Consider the following 17,169-nt stretch of genomic DNA (forward strand, 5'->3'; position numbering starts at 1 on the left):
CAAAGAATTATGTTTTTGTTGATAACATTCTGGGCTAACACTCCTTCCTGCACCACTTTCACTGTGTCCATGGTCTTCTGGTCTCCATAGCTTCTGATGAAACATCCCCAGTCCTTCAGATGTATGTGATGCTTCATTTTTCTTCCCCAGGTGCTTTCAAGATTTTTCCTTTGAGCTTTTCAGCAGTTTGACTGTGATGTGTCGGGGCTTGATTTTCCTTGATTTTATCTTCTTCGTGACTTGCTGAGCCTCTTGAGTCTGTAAGTTTGTGACTTTTTTCCAAATTTGGTACCTTTAGTCAATATATATATATATATATATATATATATATAGGCACTGCTGTCTTTCCCTTCTCCTTTAGGAACTCCAGTGACAAAAATACTTAGTTTTTGATATCATCCCACAGGTCCCTAATGGGGGACCTTTAAATCTTTAAATGGTCTTTAAATCTTTTCTTAAGATTGTATTTTTTCTATTGATCTGTCTTCAAGTTCACAGAGTCTTTTTTTTTATCACTTCTGTTTTGTTTTTGAGCTTATTGTACGATTTTTTTCCAGTTCTAAATTTCCTGTTAAAAAATATGTATTTTCTATTCTCTGTTGAGACCCATTTATCCATTCATTTCAAGAGTGTTTATATCATTGAGGATTATTATGATAGCTGTTTAAACGTATCTGATAATTCCAACATATGGCTCACTTCAGGGCTTACATCTATTATTTCTCTTTTGTGGTGGTTACTATTTCCATTTTCCTGGTTCTTTATATGTCAAGTAATTTCAAAATATATCCTGCACATTTTGAATATTATATGGTAAGATCCTGGGTCCTGTTAAAGTCCTATGGAGAAAAGTGATTTGTGTATCTTACCAGGCAACCAACCGTGTTAAATTCAGATTGCAAGTTCTTTCTCTCTTTCACTGGGCAGTGGTTCCTTTTCATTGTAGTATTCAAACCCTTTGTGATGCTGGGCCATGAAGGAGTTAGTTTCAGACTTGGGCAGTGGTCATATATATATTCTCTTCTCCGGGTTTCAGCTATGCTTCTGTGACTGTGTTCCATGATTGTATTGCTTAGGACTTGTCCTGGGGTGCATGTCAGTTCACACACAGAACTAGATGATTCTCAGCTCTCTCCTCTTTGGAACTTCTCCCACATTGCCTGGCCACCCAGGGCCTCCTTTCCTGGTTCTTCTGCCCAGAGAGAGAGTGTTGTCTCAGATTGTTAGCCTTCTGCCTCATCATGGTATCTATAACTGGGATCCCTTTTAAGGCAAAATAAACAGAGAAAATAGAGGAAAAACAGAATGTGGCTTTTCCCCTTCCACTGTTATAATGCAGGCCCTTTCCCCCAGCTGTTCTATTCAGATGTTTTCCCTCTAGGTTTTAGGTACTTGTGGCACACACCCAGAGCATTGCAGTCCTGCTGCTGGGGCTGGTGTGTTAGGTCAGGGCAGGAGAGAAAGAGGTCATGTTTTAAAATTTCTCCAGTACTCTCTGGCTTATAAAGGGTCCATTTTCTTTTTCCTTTGACCAGAATGACAGATTTGTTGCAGAATTTTTGCTGTTCATGCTCACTATGTAGTTGGTTAATTCAGTAAGTCTATTGGTCAAAGTCAGGAGTTAAAAGACAGCAAACAAGCAGCCCCCTCTCCCCAACTCCGCAAACCTAGGACCTTACCTTACTTCCCTCCACAACCCACTTGCTATTATTTACTCTTGAAAGCCTTCAGGTAGTTGCTTCTTGAATTTTGTCCAGACCTTTTAGTTGTAGAGAATAAGAGGCCATAGTGGGCTTACTCCATTTTTGGGTTAAAACTAGAGATCATCTTTAAATCCAGTCTTTTTTTTTTTTTTTTCCTCTTTGGCATATTTTGAATAATTTCAATTGCTGTGTTTTCTAGTTCACTAAATTTTTTTTTTTTTTTTTTTTGCAGTGTCTCATCTGCTGTTAATCACATCTAATGTATTTTTCATCTCAAACGTGTATTTCATCCCTGGAAGTTCAGTGGAGGACTCCTACATCCTCCATGTCTCTACCTACCAGGGTCACTCTTTCTTCTACTTTTTTTTTGTAAGAGGAAGAGAGAGTGCACATGGGAGTGGGCTGGGGGAGGGGCGGGAGGGCGGGGGAAGAAGGAGAGAGAGAATCTTAAGCAGGCTCCATGCCCAGTGCAGAGCCCAGTGGTGGGGCTTATTTCACAACCCTGAGATCATGACCTTAGCTGAAATCCAGTCGGATGCTTAACCCATTGAGTCACCCAGGTGCCCCACTTTTCTTTACCTTCTTAAACGTAATGCTACACAGTTAAAATCACTGTTGTGGTGCTGAGGTCTGTCATTTGCCACTTCTGGGTTTAGCTGGGTTTAGAGACCATAATCTGAGTGATGTGGTTGCTCCTTGTTTCTAGGCCTCTTCAGTGGACAGAGCTAGGAAAGGTTTTTGTTAAGAAAAAATATACAGGGGATCCCTGGGTGGCTCAGCGGTTTAGCGCCTGCATTCGGCCCAGGACATGATCCTAGAGTCCTGGGATCAAGTCCCACATTGGGCTCCCTGCATGGAGCCTGCTTCTCCCTCTGCCTGTGTCTCTGCTCCCTCCCTCTTCTGTATCTCTCATGAATAAATAAAATCTTAAAAAAATCTATATATATGTATACACACACACACACACACACACACACATCAGGGGTACCTAGCTGGCTCAGTCAGTGGAGCGTGTGACTCTTGATCCCATGGTTGATCAGAGGTGTAAGTTTGAGCCTCACTTTGAGTATGGAGATTACTTAAAAATAACATCTTAAAAAAGAGAAAAAAAATATTAATTTTTTTTCCCAGTTCAAAATTAGGACTACAAAATTTTTCTTTAACTTCTTTGGTTTTATGTATTCTCTCTTTTTTATACTGTAAATTTTTATTTCTATCTACCTTTGTGCAGTTTGGGGGAAGGTATATATCAATACACTAGCTGTGATATGCAGTGTATTGACTGAAGACAGTTTAAGATTTCTTGTGGTTCTTTTGGTCCACAGAGTATGTCCTGTTAGGATCTACCATGAAATTAGTGATTTTTCTGTTCAGAATGTATATCCAGCTAAGGATGTGCCATTAAATTAGTGTGCCTTAATGTCTCTTAAAAAAAAATCCTATTTGGGGATCCCTGGGTAGCTCAGCTGGTTTAGCGCCCGCCTTTGGCCCAGGGCACGATCCTGGAGTCCCAGGATCAAGTCCCGCGTCCAGCTCCCAGCATGGAGCCTGCTTCTCCCTCTGCCTGTGTCTCTGCCTCTCTCTCTCTCTCTTTCTCTCTGTGTCTATCATGAATAAATAAATAAAATCTTAAAAAAAAATAAATCCTATTTGGTTAAGCTACCAGTCAATACATGGTTAGTTTGATTTGCTTTATTTTGCTTTCACATCTTAGAGCCTGCTTTATGTTAATTTGGTTGCATCATTTTTTAAAATATATACATGGCTCTAGAGAAGGGAGTGGAAAACTACAGCTCATTGGCCTCATGTGGTCTGCCACCGGCTTGGTACAGTCCTTGAGCTAAGAATGGTTTCTAGGGGCGCCTGGGTGGCTCAGTTGGTTAAGTGTCTGACTCTTGATTTTAGCTCAGGTCATAAGCTCAGGGTTGTGGGATTGAGCCCCGAGTCAAGCTCTGCACTCAGAGCAGAGTCTGCTTGAGATTCCTTTCCTCTGCCTCTCCCCCTTCTTGCGCACACACTCTTTCTCTCTCTCTCTCTAAAATTAAATAAATAAATAAAATCATTAAAAAAATAGAGATGGTTTCTGCATTCTCAAATGGCCGTAACATACACATGCATGCATGCACCTGCACACACATACATGCACATGGAAGAGTATGCAGCAGTGACTCTCTGTGTCCCCCAAACTCTAAACTATTTATTGTCTGGCCCCTTAACAGACATCCTCTAAGTTCTACCTCTAATCTGGTCTAATCCTATCTCCTCCATTCTCTTTCTCTACTTATTTACTTCATTAGTTTCTGGTGTATCTTTCTGATGTTTTTCATGGAAGCAAACTACACACATTCCTGTCACCTCTTCCATTTACCTTGTTCACTGTTTCCCTGCCAGTTGGCTTTTCTCACTGGACAGTGTGTCTTGGAGGCTGCCCTGTACATAGCAGGGCGGGTGGGCAAGCTTCACTCTTTGCAGCTGCATCCCATTCCGGAGTATAGGTGTGCTAAGGTTTATTCAGCTGGTTCTTTCTGGATGTACATTTGGGTTATTTCCAGTTTTTTATTTTTACAAGTATTGCTGCTTTCAGTGGTGGTGTACTTACATCTTTCTGGGGTTTTGCCAGTGTACCTTTGGGATCGTTTCTACAGGTTGCTTTGCTGGGTCATGCAGATTGCTGAGAAACAAGGCATATGTTATTTTGCTCGATGTTGCCCCAGTTCTCTCCACAGGGATTGTATCGTTTTGTGTTTCTGTCAGCAGTGTGTACAGTTAGCTAATGCCCCACAGCCACCTAACGGAGTGTGTTGTCAAACTGGGATTTTGCTAATTTGATAGGTAAGAAATGGTATCTCTGTGTAATTTAAATTTGCATTCCTCCTGTTATGAGCAAGATCAAAGGACCAATTACATTTCCTTTTATATGAACTCTCTGTTCACTTTTCTTGCTTTTTTTTTTTTTTTTTTTTTTTTGTAGAGGTGCTGAGTCTTTCTCATCTGTTTTGAGAAACTGTTTTAGGGATAGTAACCTTTGTCTCTGTTAAAAGTTGAAAATATTTCTCCCATTTGTCCTCTTATCTGGTTTTTGAGCTGTGCAATAGTTTTTTAAAAATTACTATTATTTTCATGAAGCCAGGTTAATCCATTTTTCTTCTCATTGCTTCTGGCCTCAGTTATGGCTAGGAAAGACTCCCCCAGCCCCAGGTTGTAGAAAAACTTAATTAGGTTCTCTTTTCTATTTTTTTTAAGTAAATTTCTGATCCTTTTTGGATTTATAAACAGAGCACTTTGGTGTACGCTGTGCTCTGTGATTGGCTACTTATATGAATTTAAACTATAAAAATGGACCCTTTGCTCTCTTCTCCAGCTTGCTTTTATACATAGATTCCTGACATCTTAGCATTTGAAGATAACACAAATGTTTATTCCCAGGGAAAAGGAATTGAATTCTGGGGAGAAGGAACTTGCCCAAGGACCCACAGCTCAGAGCTGGGGACTCTAGCCCTGGGCTGGCCCTGGAAGGGAAGGTTTATGAGGATTTGCTTCATGTCGGCCACTGAGCCAGGCACATTGCCTTCCTTTGCTTTCCAGGCATAGACCCCATCAGTGTCCCCACCTTATGGATGTGGAGGCTGAAGCAGAGAGGTGTGGTTTGCCCAGGACCATGAAGTTAGCAATATGCCATCAGGTTGGACACCAAGGTGTCTGCATGAGAGCTTGGGCCACCCACTGGGGAGGGAGGCCTCTACCAACCTCCCCAGGGCCAGTGATGATGGAACATTGAGCACAGGCACTCTGCTTCTGCCTGCCACCCCACCATGGCCTCAGAGTTCCTTGAGAGTCCGGTTTCCTTTGTCTCCATGTCCAGGGCCACAGGAAGACCCTTTGAATGAACATTTTCTCCCAGGGTGTCTAATGGAGCCAGTGGTGGCAGCTCCCCAAGTGCTGACTCAGCCCCAAGTGGCAGGATATTGCTGGGAGCTAACAACCTCAAAGTCCCTACTTTTCAAGCTGTCCTTTGGTTCACTAATCCATTTGTATAGACACTCATTCACTTATCCAGCCATCAGTTCAGTACACCTTAGTAATGCCTACACTGTGCAGACCCAGTGCTGCCCAAGGATGACCCAGAAATGTGACACATACCAGTCCCCTGGAACTTATGGTCCTGTAAGGTAGGCAGGTAGTTGACTAAGGGAGCACAGGAGCCAGAGCAGTGTCTCCCCTTGCCTCTCCTCAGGTTTGGGTCCACAGGAATGGTGGGGTGGTGTCAGGGAGCTAGTGCACCCCAGTCCTTCTTTCTGAGGTCCAGCAGAAAGCACTGCCTCCAGTGCTTAGAGGCAGAGGTTTGCTTCTTGTCAGTCCAGGCCTTCTATGGTGATGGGCAAAAAGCCAAGCCCGAAGAGAGAATGGACTCCCCCAGGCACATGGTGAGTCAGCAGCTGGGCCAGGACTTGAGTCCAGCCTGTACCCCGACTCCAGGCAGTTTGAAAGTGGCAGGGATGCGAGGAAGGGCATATACTATGCTTTGGATGACTCAGCCCAGAGTTTCCTAGGTTTGTTCAGTGGGCCAAGCAGTTGTTAGATTTCAGGTATGTCGAGTGATTTTCATACCTGAATACATCCTGGTATGGATCACGTCTTCAGCTTTCCCCAAAGCCCGAAGCCTTCAGCAAAGTATCTGATTACCTTACAGAGGCCCCCTGCTGCCAGAAGAGTCCGAGTAAGGCTGCCTTCTGGATCCAGCTAGTTAGGCCCGCTTAGCGCCATCCCACGCCCCTGGGATGGGACACACCAGCTGTCGGTGTAATTAAGGTTGCCATAAAACCCACCAGCTAGACACACAAATGGCTCCTCTGCTCTTTCCCGGGGCAGGAGCAGTTGTGAAGGCGAGTAAATCACGTTCGGCAGCGATCACTTCAAAGGTCAGCCTTCCACTTACAGCAGTGTTATTGGCAGGGATCGCCCGTAACACGGCTTGTTTCCCGGCCGTTCAATTTTATGGCGCCCTAATGAATTGGGCTGTTTCCATCCATTCTCAGGAAACGTACAGAACAACGGTTTTCGTTCTCCTGGAAAGTTTGTCCTGGGAGGCAGGTGTGTTGGTGGGCATGCAGGTAGTTCTGTCAGGGACAGGCCGAGGGCCCCTGGCACCTTGCTCCTGTCTGGGCCTTCACACCACCCTCTGGGAAAAGCTACCTCTGCACTATCATCATGGGATAATTTATGTGGAATCCCTGCCCAGTGGCTGTCTCTTACCAAGCACTTGGCAAGCGCCGAGGAGGGCCCTCCTCTTTCCTCAACCCTTTCTTGGGTCAGTGTATTTCCTGAGCCCCTGTGGGGATCAAGATGCTGTGGCTGGAGACAGGGCTGCAGCGTGAAGGCCAGAACCTGCCCACAGGAGCTCATGGTCCTAACCGGGAGCTGCGACCTGCTGGCCTGTGTGGGTGCCCACCAGTGGCCTTCTCTATGAGCTGCTGTAGCTCTGGGGGGTTCTTTGTGCCTCCCCCACCACCAGGCCACATCCAGGGACATGAGTTGGGCCAGATATACTCTTCTCTTGGTATTTGCTATCCTGGCCATGTCTAGATTCCCTGTGCCTCACCTGAATGGTGGTGATGGAGATGACTTTGGTAAAGGGGGAAGAAAGGCTTTGAGGCCCAATGTGGCCTAGGCAAATGGAGGCCTGGGGTGGCTGAAGTGAGGGGTGACTGGAATGGCACTGGGATGGGAGGAGCCAGTAAAGAGATTGTTCAGAACCATGATTATGGGACCCTGCTTCTTCCCCTCGCCTCCCCTCCCCTCCCCACCGAAATGAATTCTAAACACAGCCCTGGAATGGCACTGTTGTGAGTTTGGAATGTTGTGCAAACTCAGGAAAAGCGGATGTTGGAGACTGTGAAGGCATGTAACACCCTCCCCCAAAACCCACCCCAGAGTGGGTCGGTGGAGCATCTGGCCAACAGCACCCCAGCTGGGTCCCTTTGGCTGGGGACACGGAGACTTCCTCCTCCTCCACACTCTGTGAGGCTCAGGGCTGGGAAGCAGCCACAGGCTGGCTTTCTGCCCTATGTTCAGAGGCTTGTAGGGCTGTCCTCTCTTCTCTGCCTCTGGACCACTCTTCAGGCTTCAAAGGGGCTCACCCTGAAATTGCTTTGGCTGGGGACTGCTTCTGAAGAGGCTCAGAGAAGAGCAGTCATTTGTCCCTATCCTCTCCTGGGAAATTGTCCTGATATTTATGGAAGTGGGAAGTGGCCAGTAGGAGACTGGGTTTGGGTTCCAAGGAAGCAGCAGGGATGGGGAGAAGCCCACCACCCCGGCAGTGAGACTTTGAGCAAATCCCTACATCTCTGAGCCTCAGTGTTCCTCATCTGGAGAATGGGTCTCAAAACTGCCTAAATTGACTTTATAGAGTGCTGTATGTAATGTGAATTTGAATTATATACATTTGAAAGGATGATAGAAAATATATTTGCAAAATTTAAAGGTTGTGAACTCCAGGTTTTTTTTGTTTTTGTTTTGTTTTTTTTAATGGTCAAGACTTCCTATTTCTTTGCCTGCAGGCGAGGGACCAGAGAACTGTGTTTATGCTGTGGCCACATGGTGGCGCCGTGGGAGCTGGTAAACAGGCCGGCTAGGCCTGCAGGAAGGCCTGAGGCCGCCTTGTATTGGCCTCTTGCTGAATATTGCAATCTAAAGCGAGCTGTCTGTGAGTTTGTTAAGTGGAGATACTTCTTAGTCCCGATTCTGGGAACCACCCCCAACCCAAACCAGGTGCTTTAGAATGGAAAGTGAATGTGATAAAATGCTCTGGAGAAAACAGAACTCCTTGATACTTAATCATGTTGGTTTACAAGACAGGAAGCTATGAAATATTGGCCATGATGCTAAGAAGTAAAGTGTCTTTAAAGCTAATCTGTGTACTGTGGTTCTGGTTTTATGGTCTCCAAGGGCTCTGGCTTTCTGCAGTACAGTTACTGTTCCAGAGAGAATAGGCTGGGGTTTTGTGAGCTGTGAATTATGTGACGTCTTTAGAAGTAAGAACCTCTCACAAAATATGGCCTGGTATCAATGGGTATCATTGGTGCTCTTTAGGTGCCCTGGGCAATGGGCCCTTCCCAAAGCTCACTTTCATCAGGCACCAGCTGCTCCCTAGGGGATTGGTGTGATTGGAGAGATCATCACGCCTCCCTGGGTGGCTCACGGGTGGTGGCCATGTGTCGATAGACGTGGGGTGGGCATGCGACAGGGAGGACTGTCTGTGGGGAGGGGCCCTCAGGCAAGGCTGTAAGGCTGTATGTATCTCCCAGCAGCTCAGCACTGCCCTCACTAGACCCACCTGCTGTCTGGGCTCTTGGTGACACTCCCCATGGGCTCCTGCCCTGTGCTCCTAGGGCCCACCAGCATGGTAGGTTTCCACTCTTGCAGGTGGTGAGAAGCTACAAGGCGACCATCCAGCAGACCTTGGACATCCTCTTCCTCCAGGAAGGCTCTGAGTTTCTGAGCAGTACAGATGCTTCGAGCCGGGACTCTGCTGACCGCACCATTATTGCCTGGGATTTCCGGAGCTCTGCCAAAATCTCCAACCAGATTTTCCACGTGAGAAACCCTATTTGGCAATGCTTTTCAGTTTGTTTCAGCTGCAGGATTTAGCCATAGCCCTAAGCCGCCTGGCATCCCAGGTCACTTCCTGGCAGGGATGGTTCAGCAGGCAGGATATTTAGAGATCATTTCAGGTGCCTGAAATCTCTTGGGTACAATAGACAAGTGCAGGTCTAGGACCACCTGGAAAGCCTTCCAGAGGCTCTGGATCATAGCACTTCCATGACCGTCCTACTCATCCTCTGCCTGGCATGGCTACTCCACAGGGGAAGGATGTGGAGGGGTCACCCATCCAGATCAGTAGAAGATGGCCACTCAGCCCAAGAGACTCCTGCCTTCCCTCCATCACCCCAGCCAGCCCATGGGTTTCTGTTCTAGTCCATCCTTGGTCAGTGCATTTGACAGGAGCTGTGACTTGGAAGTTTAAGCAGGGACCCAAGTTAGACCACCTGTGTTAATAAAGTCCTGGATTCACCCCTTACAAGCCCATTATGTAGCTTCTTTGATTCTCATTTTCCTCTTAGGAAATTGAGGATGGGAATATTACTTACTTCATAGAGTCATTCTGAGAATTGAAGGGGATAATGCTTATAAAGGATCTAGTACAGTGCCAGGCACAGGGGGTGCTCCTTCAATGCATTACCTATCTTCACCATCGCCACGATCAAATCCAGCATCTTTGCCACTATCAGCATTACCATCACCTTCATATCACCACCATCACCATCACTGCTACCCACCACCGTCATCATCATCACCACCACTATCACCTTCACATCACCATCATCAGTACCATCACCATCACCACCATCCCCACTGCCACCATCTCCATCATCATTTTATAAGATTTCAAATTAAGACACTGGCTAATCTCTTTGGTACTCCTCCTGCCGAACTTAAAAATATATATGAGGTGTACATATATACCTTCTCCCTTTCACTGCCTTTCCTTTCCTCACAGGGTTCTAAGTAACCCTGAGCAAACCAGCCTCTAGACCTTTACTGTAGGGTTTTAGTGCAACCCACTGGGAAGGACGAGCTCTGGGAGGGGGCTGCATGGACGTGTCTGGCCACCTCAGCATTCTGAGTCCAGCAGCCTGTGTGGCAACCAGAGTACGTGGGTGGGGTGGATGAAAATACTAAAGGGCCAAGCCATTGGCCCTCCTAGAAATCACACCTACTCATTTTGTGCGGGTGAGCAGGTGCTCTGCTTGGTAGCAGCGTGCTGGGGAGCTTGTTACCAGACCACCATAGCCTCTGTGTCTCTGGTGGACCCAGAAGTCTGCAGCTGTCTTCCACTGGCTTCCCACGTTGCTCTCTGAGTTTGGGCTCTTTTAGAGAGGGTGGCTTCAGGGCAACGCTTAGAATAAAGGAAGGACGAGTGTAGCTGAGAAGGGAATTTTTAGGGGTGTTTCCATGTGACCCAGCCTGTCAAACAGTGACAGTTCCTTGCCTTGTGCTGTGAACACTCTGTTCACGCCTTTATCTTCTCGCCTGGCCATTCCACTTCTCAGTTACTGTGTGTGTGGGCCGCAGAGGAGCCTGGGCTGGGCTGGGGCTAGCCTGAGGGCTCGCTGCAGAGGCGGAGAGGTGGCTGTGTAGACTTGTTTCCTGTCGCTGTGTAGCCACATACCACAAAGTTGGTGGCTTAAACTAACAAATTTATTCCCAGTTCTGGAGGCCAGATGTCTGCTAAGTCTCACTGAGTTGAAATCAAGGTTTTATCAGGGCCCACTGCTTCTGGAGGCTCTGGGGGAGAGTCTGCTCTGCTCCTTCATGCGATCATCTTCAGACCCTCTGCTCTGTCTCCATGTCACCCTCTCTGTGTGTCGGATCTCCTGCCTGCCTTGTATAATGACAGATATCCCCACGTCAAGATGCTTAATTATGTCTGTAAAAACACCCCCTCCACATTTTCTGCCATAAAAGGTGACATTTACAGCTCCCTAGGAATGAGGACATGGGTGCAGTTTGCAGGGGGGGGGTGGGGGGAGGGCATTTTCTAGTCTACCACCAGGGCCACGAACCAAGGGATGCCAGGAAGGGCAAGGAAACACATACCCCCAAAACCTCCTGAAGGAACACAGCTCTGCTGACACTTTGATTGTAACCCAGTGAGACCCATGTCAGACTTCTGGCCTCCAGAACTCTAAGAGAATAGATGTGTGTAATTGTAAGCCATTCAGTTTGTAGCGTTTTGTTACAGCAACCATAGGAAGCTTGCAGGGACCCCTGAGCCCAGGTTCACGGGTTGGGCACAAGGCTCCAGGAGTAGAGTGCTGGGTGGCATGTGTATTGGAGGCAGAGGCCCAATTGGGAGCCTTTTCCATCCTCTCTGTGGCCTCACTGTTTCTCAGGAGAGATACACCTGCCCCAGCCTCACCTTGCACCCACGGGAGCCTGTGTTCCTGGCGCAGACCAATGGCAACTACCTGGCTCTCTTTTCCGCCGTGTGGCCCTACCGGATGAGCAGGAGGCGGCGCTACGAAGGGCACAAGGTACTCTGTTCCTATCCCCCAGGTCAAAAGTGGGCCACTGGCCCCAGAGCCTCCTGCCAGACATCTGTAGTAGACATGGGGCCCCAGAGTGCACAGACCCTCTTTCTGGGTAGACGCTGTTTTCTGTTTCCTGGGTGACCACATTCCATGTGGCCTGGTGGTCACTGAAGGCTGTGAACCACATCTAGCCCTACCTCCAGGCCCCAAGTGCTGGGCAGGAAAGGTTTTCCCTGACTTACTGGCTCACATGGACGGGTTGTGTGGGAGGGAAGGCAGGACAGAATGGGTTGGGGCCGTTTCGGCATCTGTCCCTTTTCCCCACTGAAGCCTGCCTCCCAGGAACAGGTGGGGCCAGGGGCTCAGGGGCTGTTGTGAGGCCAGACACCACGAGCTACGCTAAAGCCCTTCCAGCTGCATTCCACTAAACTGGCTTCATGAAACAGGATCCATGCTGGGACCCCAGCCTTATGGAGGGAGCTTGGGCCTTGGCTTTGGGGTGCTGGGTGTGTAGCCGTGCTCTGAGCCTCAGGCTGCTCCTCTGTAGAATGGGCATAATAGCTCCCGCCTCACAGGCTGCCTGGAGGAGCAGCTGTCGTGCGGCCTGCTCACCCTCTGTGTTCCCCTCTGCAGGTAGAAGGCTACTCGGTGGGATGCGAGTGCTCCCCGGACGGTGACCTGCTGGTGACGGGCAGTGCCGACGGCCGAGTCCTGCTGTACAGCTTCCGCACTGCCAGCCGGGCGCGCACGCTGCAAGGGCATGCACAGGCTTGTGTTGGCACCACCTTCCACCCTGTGCTGCCCTCTGTCCTCGCCACCTGCTCCTGGGAGGGCGACATTAAGATCTGGCACTGAGCCTCCTAGTGCAGAGCCTCCCGGATGCCAGCCAGGCCCCAGGCTCCCATTCTTCCTTGGGGTGGGCGGGTGTGAGGAAGCGCTGAGGTTGCCTTGATTGAAGCTGGGTGGAGGGTGCCTCCCTCCACCCTGAGCCTCAGGTTCCACATCTGTAAAATGGGGGAAGAGATCTGTTTGCTTCAGGGTTATGAGGACCACCTTAGTGGAAGTGCCTGGATGGAGGGTTGCTGGTGGTACTCAATAAACATGAGTGTTTTGCTATTTCTTAGGTTATTTTAGCGACAAATATGTGTTGGCCACTTCTGTGCACCTGCCCAGTCCCTGGCCCTCTGAGGCTCCAAGACAAAGAGACCAGTGAGAGCTTGAGATGGGGCAGCCCCCTCTGCTGATCCTGATGGCGGACAGGAACTCCGTGTGGGAGCATGGCAGTCCCTGCCAGTGTCGTAGAGTCCAAGCTTCCTCCCTCTCCCCACCAAGCATGGCCCAGGGAGTCCCGCTGCCTGTAGGGTGTGCACACTGTCCCAGTGAAGAAGCAATGTGTGGAAGGCTCCTGAGGAAGCCTTGAGGGGTTACGCTGGCAGGAAGACCCAGCTCCCCAGGGCCTGGGCAAGTAGGTGAGCTCTGGCACCAGGACCCACCAGGACCATAATTGAGGGGCGATTCCAGGAACCCAAGGATCCACTATAGGTGAGGAACCACAGCTACCATGGCTCAGGGCAGGGGTGTCCCTGTGGCCTTGCAAGGAGGAGACCATGAGCTAGTGAGGAGGGATCCCTAGCACAGGAGTCAGTGAGGAAGCATAGAGGACCTGAGGAGGAGGCCTGTGAGTAGACGAGCCATGGGAGTAGGAGCCGTGGGGTAACCAGCTTTGCCTCTCCAGAACCTGGGTTCTAGGCCAGCTCTACTGTCAGCACAGCTGAGACCTTGTGAGTCACCTCTCCTCTCTGAGCCTTAGTCTCCCCATCTGTAACACAAAGTCAGGACCTGCAGACTTGCTGTATGGCTCCAAGGAGGTCAAGTCTGTGGTAGGTGTTGGAACAGCAGGGGTTCCATTCCTGGGAATGGGCATCTGGAGCTTGCAGAGGGCTGTAAATATGTTTATTGCCGTATGTCTGACTTGCCCGGGGGTTCATGAGTCAGGTGTTCCAGGCAGAGGGAAGGGCAGGGCAAAGGCCCTGAGGTGGGGGTTATCCTAAGGGCCGACCCCTTTTCTAGCCTTCATCCCTGCTCCCCCACCCCGCCCTGCAGTTAGTGCACAGCCTGGCAGGCAGTGGGTGTTGAGTGGATGCAGCACCTGCTGTGCCTGAACTGGGGTGGGGAGGCTGGAGCAGAGCACGTGGGTGGGGGTGGGGGAGCATGTGCTCTTCAGGCTGGTGAGAGACGTGAACTCCCAGGCTCGTGCAGGACACAGGGTGCCAGGCAGGGTGTTGGGAGAGCTCGGGTTGGGAGTGCTTTCTCTTTTAAGGCTTAAGAATGGCTGATTTGGTGAAAACCACATCCCATGCTCAGAGGGCCTGGTCCTCGGCAGAAGCGGAGACTTCCATGGGGCACTGCCCCTGGCAGAGTGGCCGAGGGCGTGGAGGCTGAGCCTATGTCCGTTCAGAACGTGGCGCAGGTGATGGACACTCCTCCCTCAGCCCCCATGTGGCTGCCCTGCTGAGCCTCTCACACACTTTCTCACCTCTGCAGGAGCTCTCCTGCTCTGTGTGGGAAGCTCAGTGATCTCAGAAGCCTGCTCTCGGTATCCCTGATGGGCTAATGGCTCCCTCCACTGTGCTCCCATGGCACGGTGCCTCAGGGCCTTTGGTCCCACTCTGAGCTCTGCTGGGTCATGATTTCCCCCAGTGCCCCCTGGCTTCCTGCCTGTCTCGTGCAGTGTGCAGACAGGGGGCCTTCAGGGAGCCTCCCCTCTCATTCTGGGTCTTTCTCCTTAGCTCTGCTGGATGTTGTCTCCCCACCCCACCGCTCTGCCCCACAACATAGGTGTGTGCGGTGGGATGTCAGCTTCACAGGGTTCCAGGTGTCTGTTCCCTGCGGGACACCTGGCTCCTGGCCCGCAGTGGGTGTTCTATGAATAACTGCAAGTGTGGCCTGTCGACGGGACATAGACTTTGGGGTCAGACAGACAGACCCTGCCATCACCTTCCATTGTGTGGCTGCAGGCAAGTGCTGGGCCGCCCAGTGCCTTGGTTTCCCCTCCTATGAAATGAGAATTGATGGTACTGAGCTGGTGAGGCTTAATGAGGTTGGGTCTGTACAGCTCTTGGCAGGACCCGTATACAGTAGGCACTCGAAACAGCAGCTAGGAGTATTAGTATTAGTAATATTAGTATCAGACCACCACTTGATACAGGAACTGAGCCAGTTTAGACCAGAGGGTGCAGTTTGGCCCCATTGTCAGACCTCATCACGGCACAGTGAGGATTGATGAGACCCTCTCTGGCCCTTTGGGCCTGTGCCTGGTTTAGACACCCAGCAAGGGGCCGCCCCTTCCTCTGTTCCTACTTGACAAGTCTTGGGGAAGGACCCTGATTGACTGGCCTCTGGCACACGCCCACTCCGCTGGACCAGGGGTCCTTGGCCAGGCATCACTCTCACTACTGGAGCTGGAGGGGAGAGTGATGGGACCCACTGCATAATGGTGTGTCTCCCCGGATCCAGCCCGAACAGGCCCTCTGCACACATTTGTCAAATGAATGAGTGATGTATCAATGAATCCAGACACAGGCCAGGAGGAAGGGCTGCCGTTGTTGCGGTGCAGGGGCGCCTGGCTTTCCCAGAGCACCTCTCATCTGCCTGTCCCACCCCCCATTTCCACCGTCCAGCCCCAGATCCTGGAGTCCAGATGTCCTGCTGTCTAGTGTAGCCTGAATGGGGTGGTTTCCTGCCTTTCTTGCGTGCAATATCTTGAGTGAGAATTTCAGCGCCTGGTTTTCTGATTGCTTTCCCCACTGTGACATGTTACTATTACCACTTTTTTTTTTTAAAGGTTTGTTTATTTTAGAGAGAGCTCACAAGCTGGAGGGGCAGAGGAAAAGGGAGAGAGAGAGTCTGAAGCAGACTGTGCTGAGCAAGGAGCCTGATGTGGGGCTAGATCCCACGACCCTGAGATCCTGACCTGAGCTGAAACCAAGAGTCAGACTTTAACTGACTGAGCCACCCAGGCGCCCCCTTTACCTTTTTAGTATGGGCGTTGTTTGTACACCATATTAAATCAGGCTTTGGTGTGAGTGCTGGGTGTGGCCATAGGATGACTGCCCTGCCCAGCAGCTGCCCAGCTCCTCTCCTTTGCGGAGCACACAGCCCGGCTGCCTGGGGCCCTGTGGGGTTTGGAGCCAGGAGGCCACTCAGGCCCCAAGCCCACCACTCACTTGCTTGGGATGTTGGCAGGTGCTTCGCTTCTCTGAGCCTGCTCCCTCATCATGAAGTGGGCTTGCTGGGGAGAAGATGCAGATCGTTACCCTCTCAGCTTCACCTGGGGCAGACACCGAGTCTCTGCGAAGTCTGTTTCTTTTCTGTGCAGCTCACCTTGAGCCAACCAAAGCTCTGATCTCCTGGGCAGGGGCACAGGCAGGGCTCCCTGCTCTGGCTATTTCTTGGTGCTCTCCTCTGTGGACTTGGTTCCTCAACTCCATGCCTTATAGGTGCCAGCTGACTGCCAGCCCCTCCCTTCTGTAGGTTATTTTATTGGGAAGAATGGCAGGCGTACTCCGTGCCTTTATCTGTTTCTTTCTCCTAATGCTACCTTCCAAGGAGCCTTCTTAAAGGCTCACTGATCCTCTGCAAGGTGCTGGGGAGTTCATCATTTGCAAGTTTAAAATAAAAGGGCTAAATTTAGAAAGTGTGGAGCTGGAATGAAAAGAAGTGTGGGATGTGCCTTCCACCCACCTTCCCAGGGCTGAGTGCTTACCTTTACCCTCACCTATGAATCTGAGCACAGATCTGAAGACTCTGTGGGAGCAGAACGGTTTCATCTTGAGGTGCCAGCATGTGGCTGTGTATGCTTGCCAGGTGTGGCCAGGACTGTGTCGAGTGGGGTTGATGCTTGAAGCCCCGCGCTAGGTGGCCCCACCTCTCAACTGCTGCTTAGGAGACCTGCTGACCCTGAAGTCTGCTCCTTCCCTCTCCAGCCTAGCCTGCGGCCCTCCTGCACCGGGACCGCCAACTGTCATGAGGAGGACTCCTGGGAATCTCATCAGTGTCCCTAGGCTCCAGAAAGGGAAACTGGCCCAAGGTCACATGGCCAGCGAGTGGCAAAGCGCAGCCCGGCACTGCCCTGGCTGGGGGTGGAGAAGTGTGCATGGATTGTTAGGAGGGTGGTTGATGTGCAGGTGGGGATGGGCCAGGGGATGGAGGAGGGAAGCCCACCCTATGGCCTGGCTGGCTACCTGGGTAGATGGAGCTAAGAAAGTAGAGGCAGAGGCCTCACCACAGCCCAGAAGTTTCCATGTAGCAGAACATCCCAGGACAGATCCAGATGGAAACCGGTGGCCCCAGGCTAAACCCTCAGGCAGGCACAT

The 17,169-nt window shown here is 50.3% G+C and overlaps 1 protein-coding gene across 1 annotated transcript in view; it reads left to right on the top strand.

Moving 5' to 3' along the window:
• WDR25 (WD repeat domain 25) overlaps positions 1-12,910 on the top strand; it is a 142,677-nt gene extending 129,767 nt beyond the window's left edge. The window contains 3 exon segments of the mRNA XM_049113475.1: positions 9,126-9,296; positions 11,657-11,797; positions 12,428-12,910. Of these exon segments, the coding sequence (XP_048969432.1) occupies positions 9,126-9,296; positions 11,657-11,797; positions 12,428-12,649 (534 nt within the window). The 3' untranslated portion in view covers positions 12,650-12,910.
• The last annotated feature ends 4,259 nt before the right edge of the window (positions 12,911-17,169 follow it).

This window comes from Canis lupus, chromosome 8, assembly GCF_003254725.2.
Source record: "Canis lupus dingo isolate Sandy chromosome 8, ASM325472v2, whole genome shotgun sequence".
Classification (NCBI taxonomy): Eukaryota; Metazoa; Chordata; class Mammalia; order Carnivora; family Canidae; genus Canis; species Canis lupus.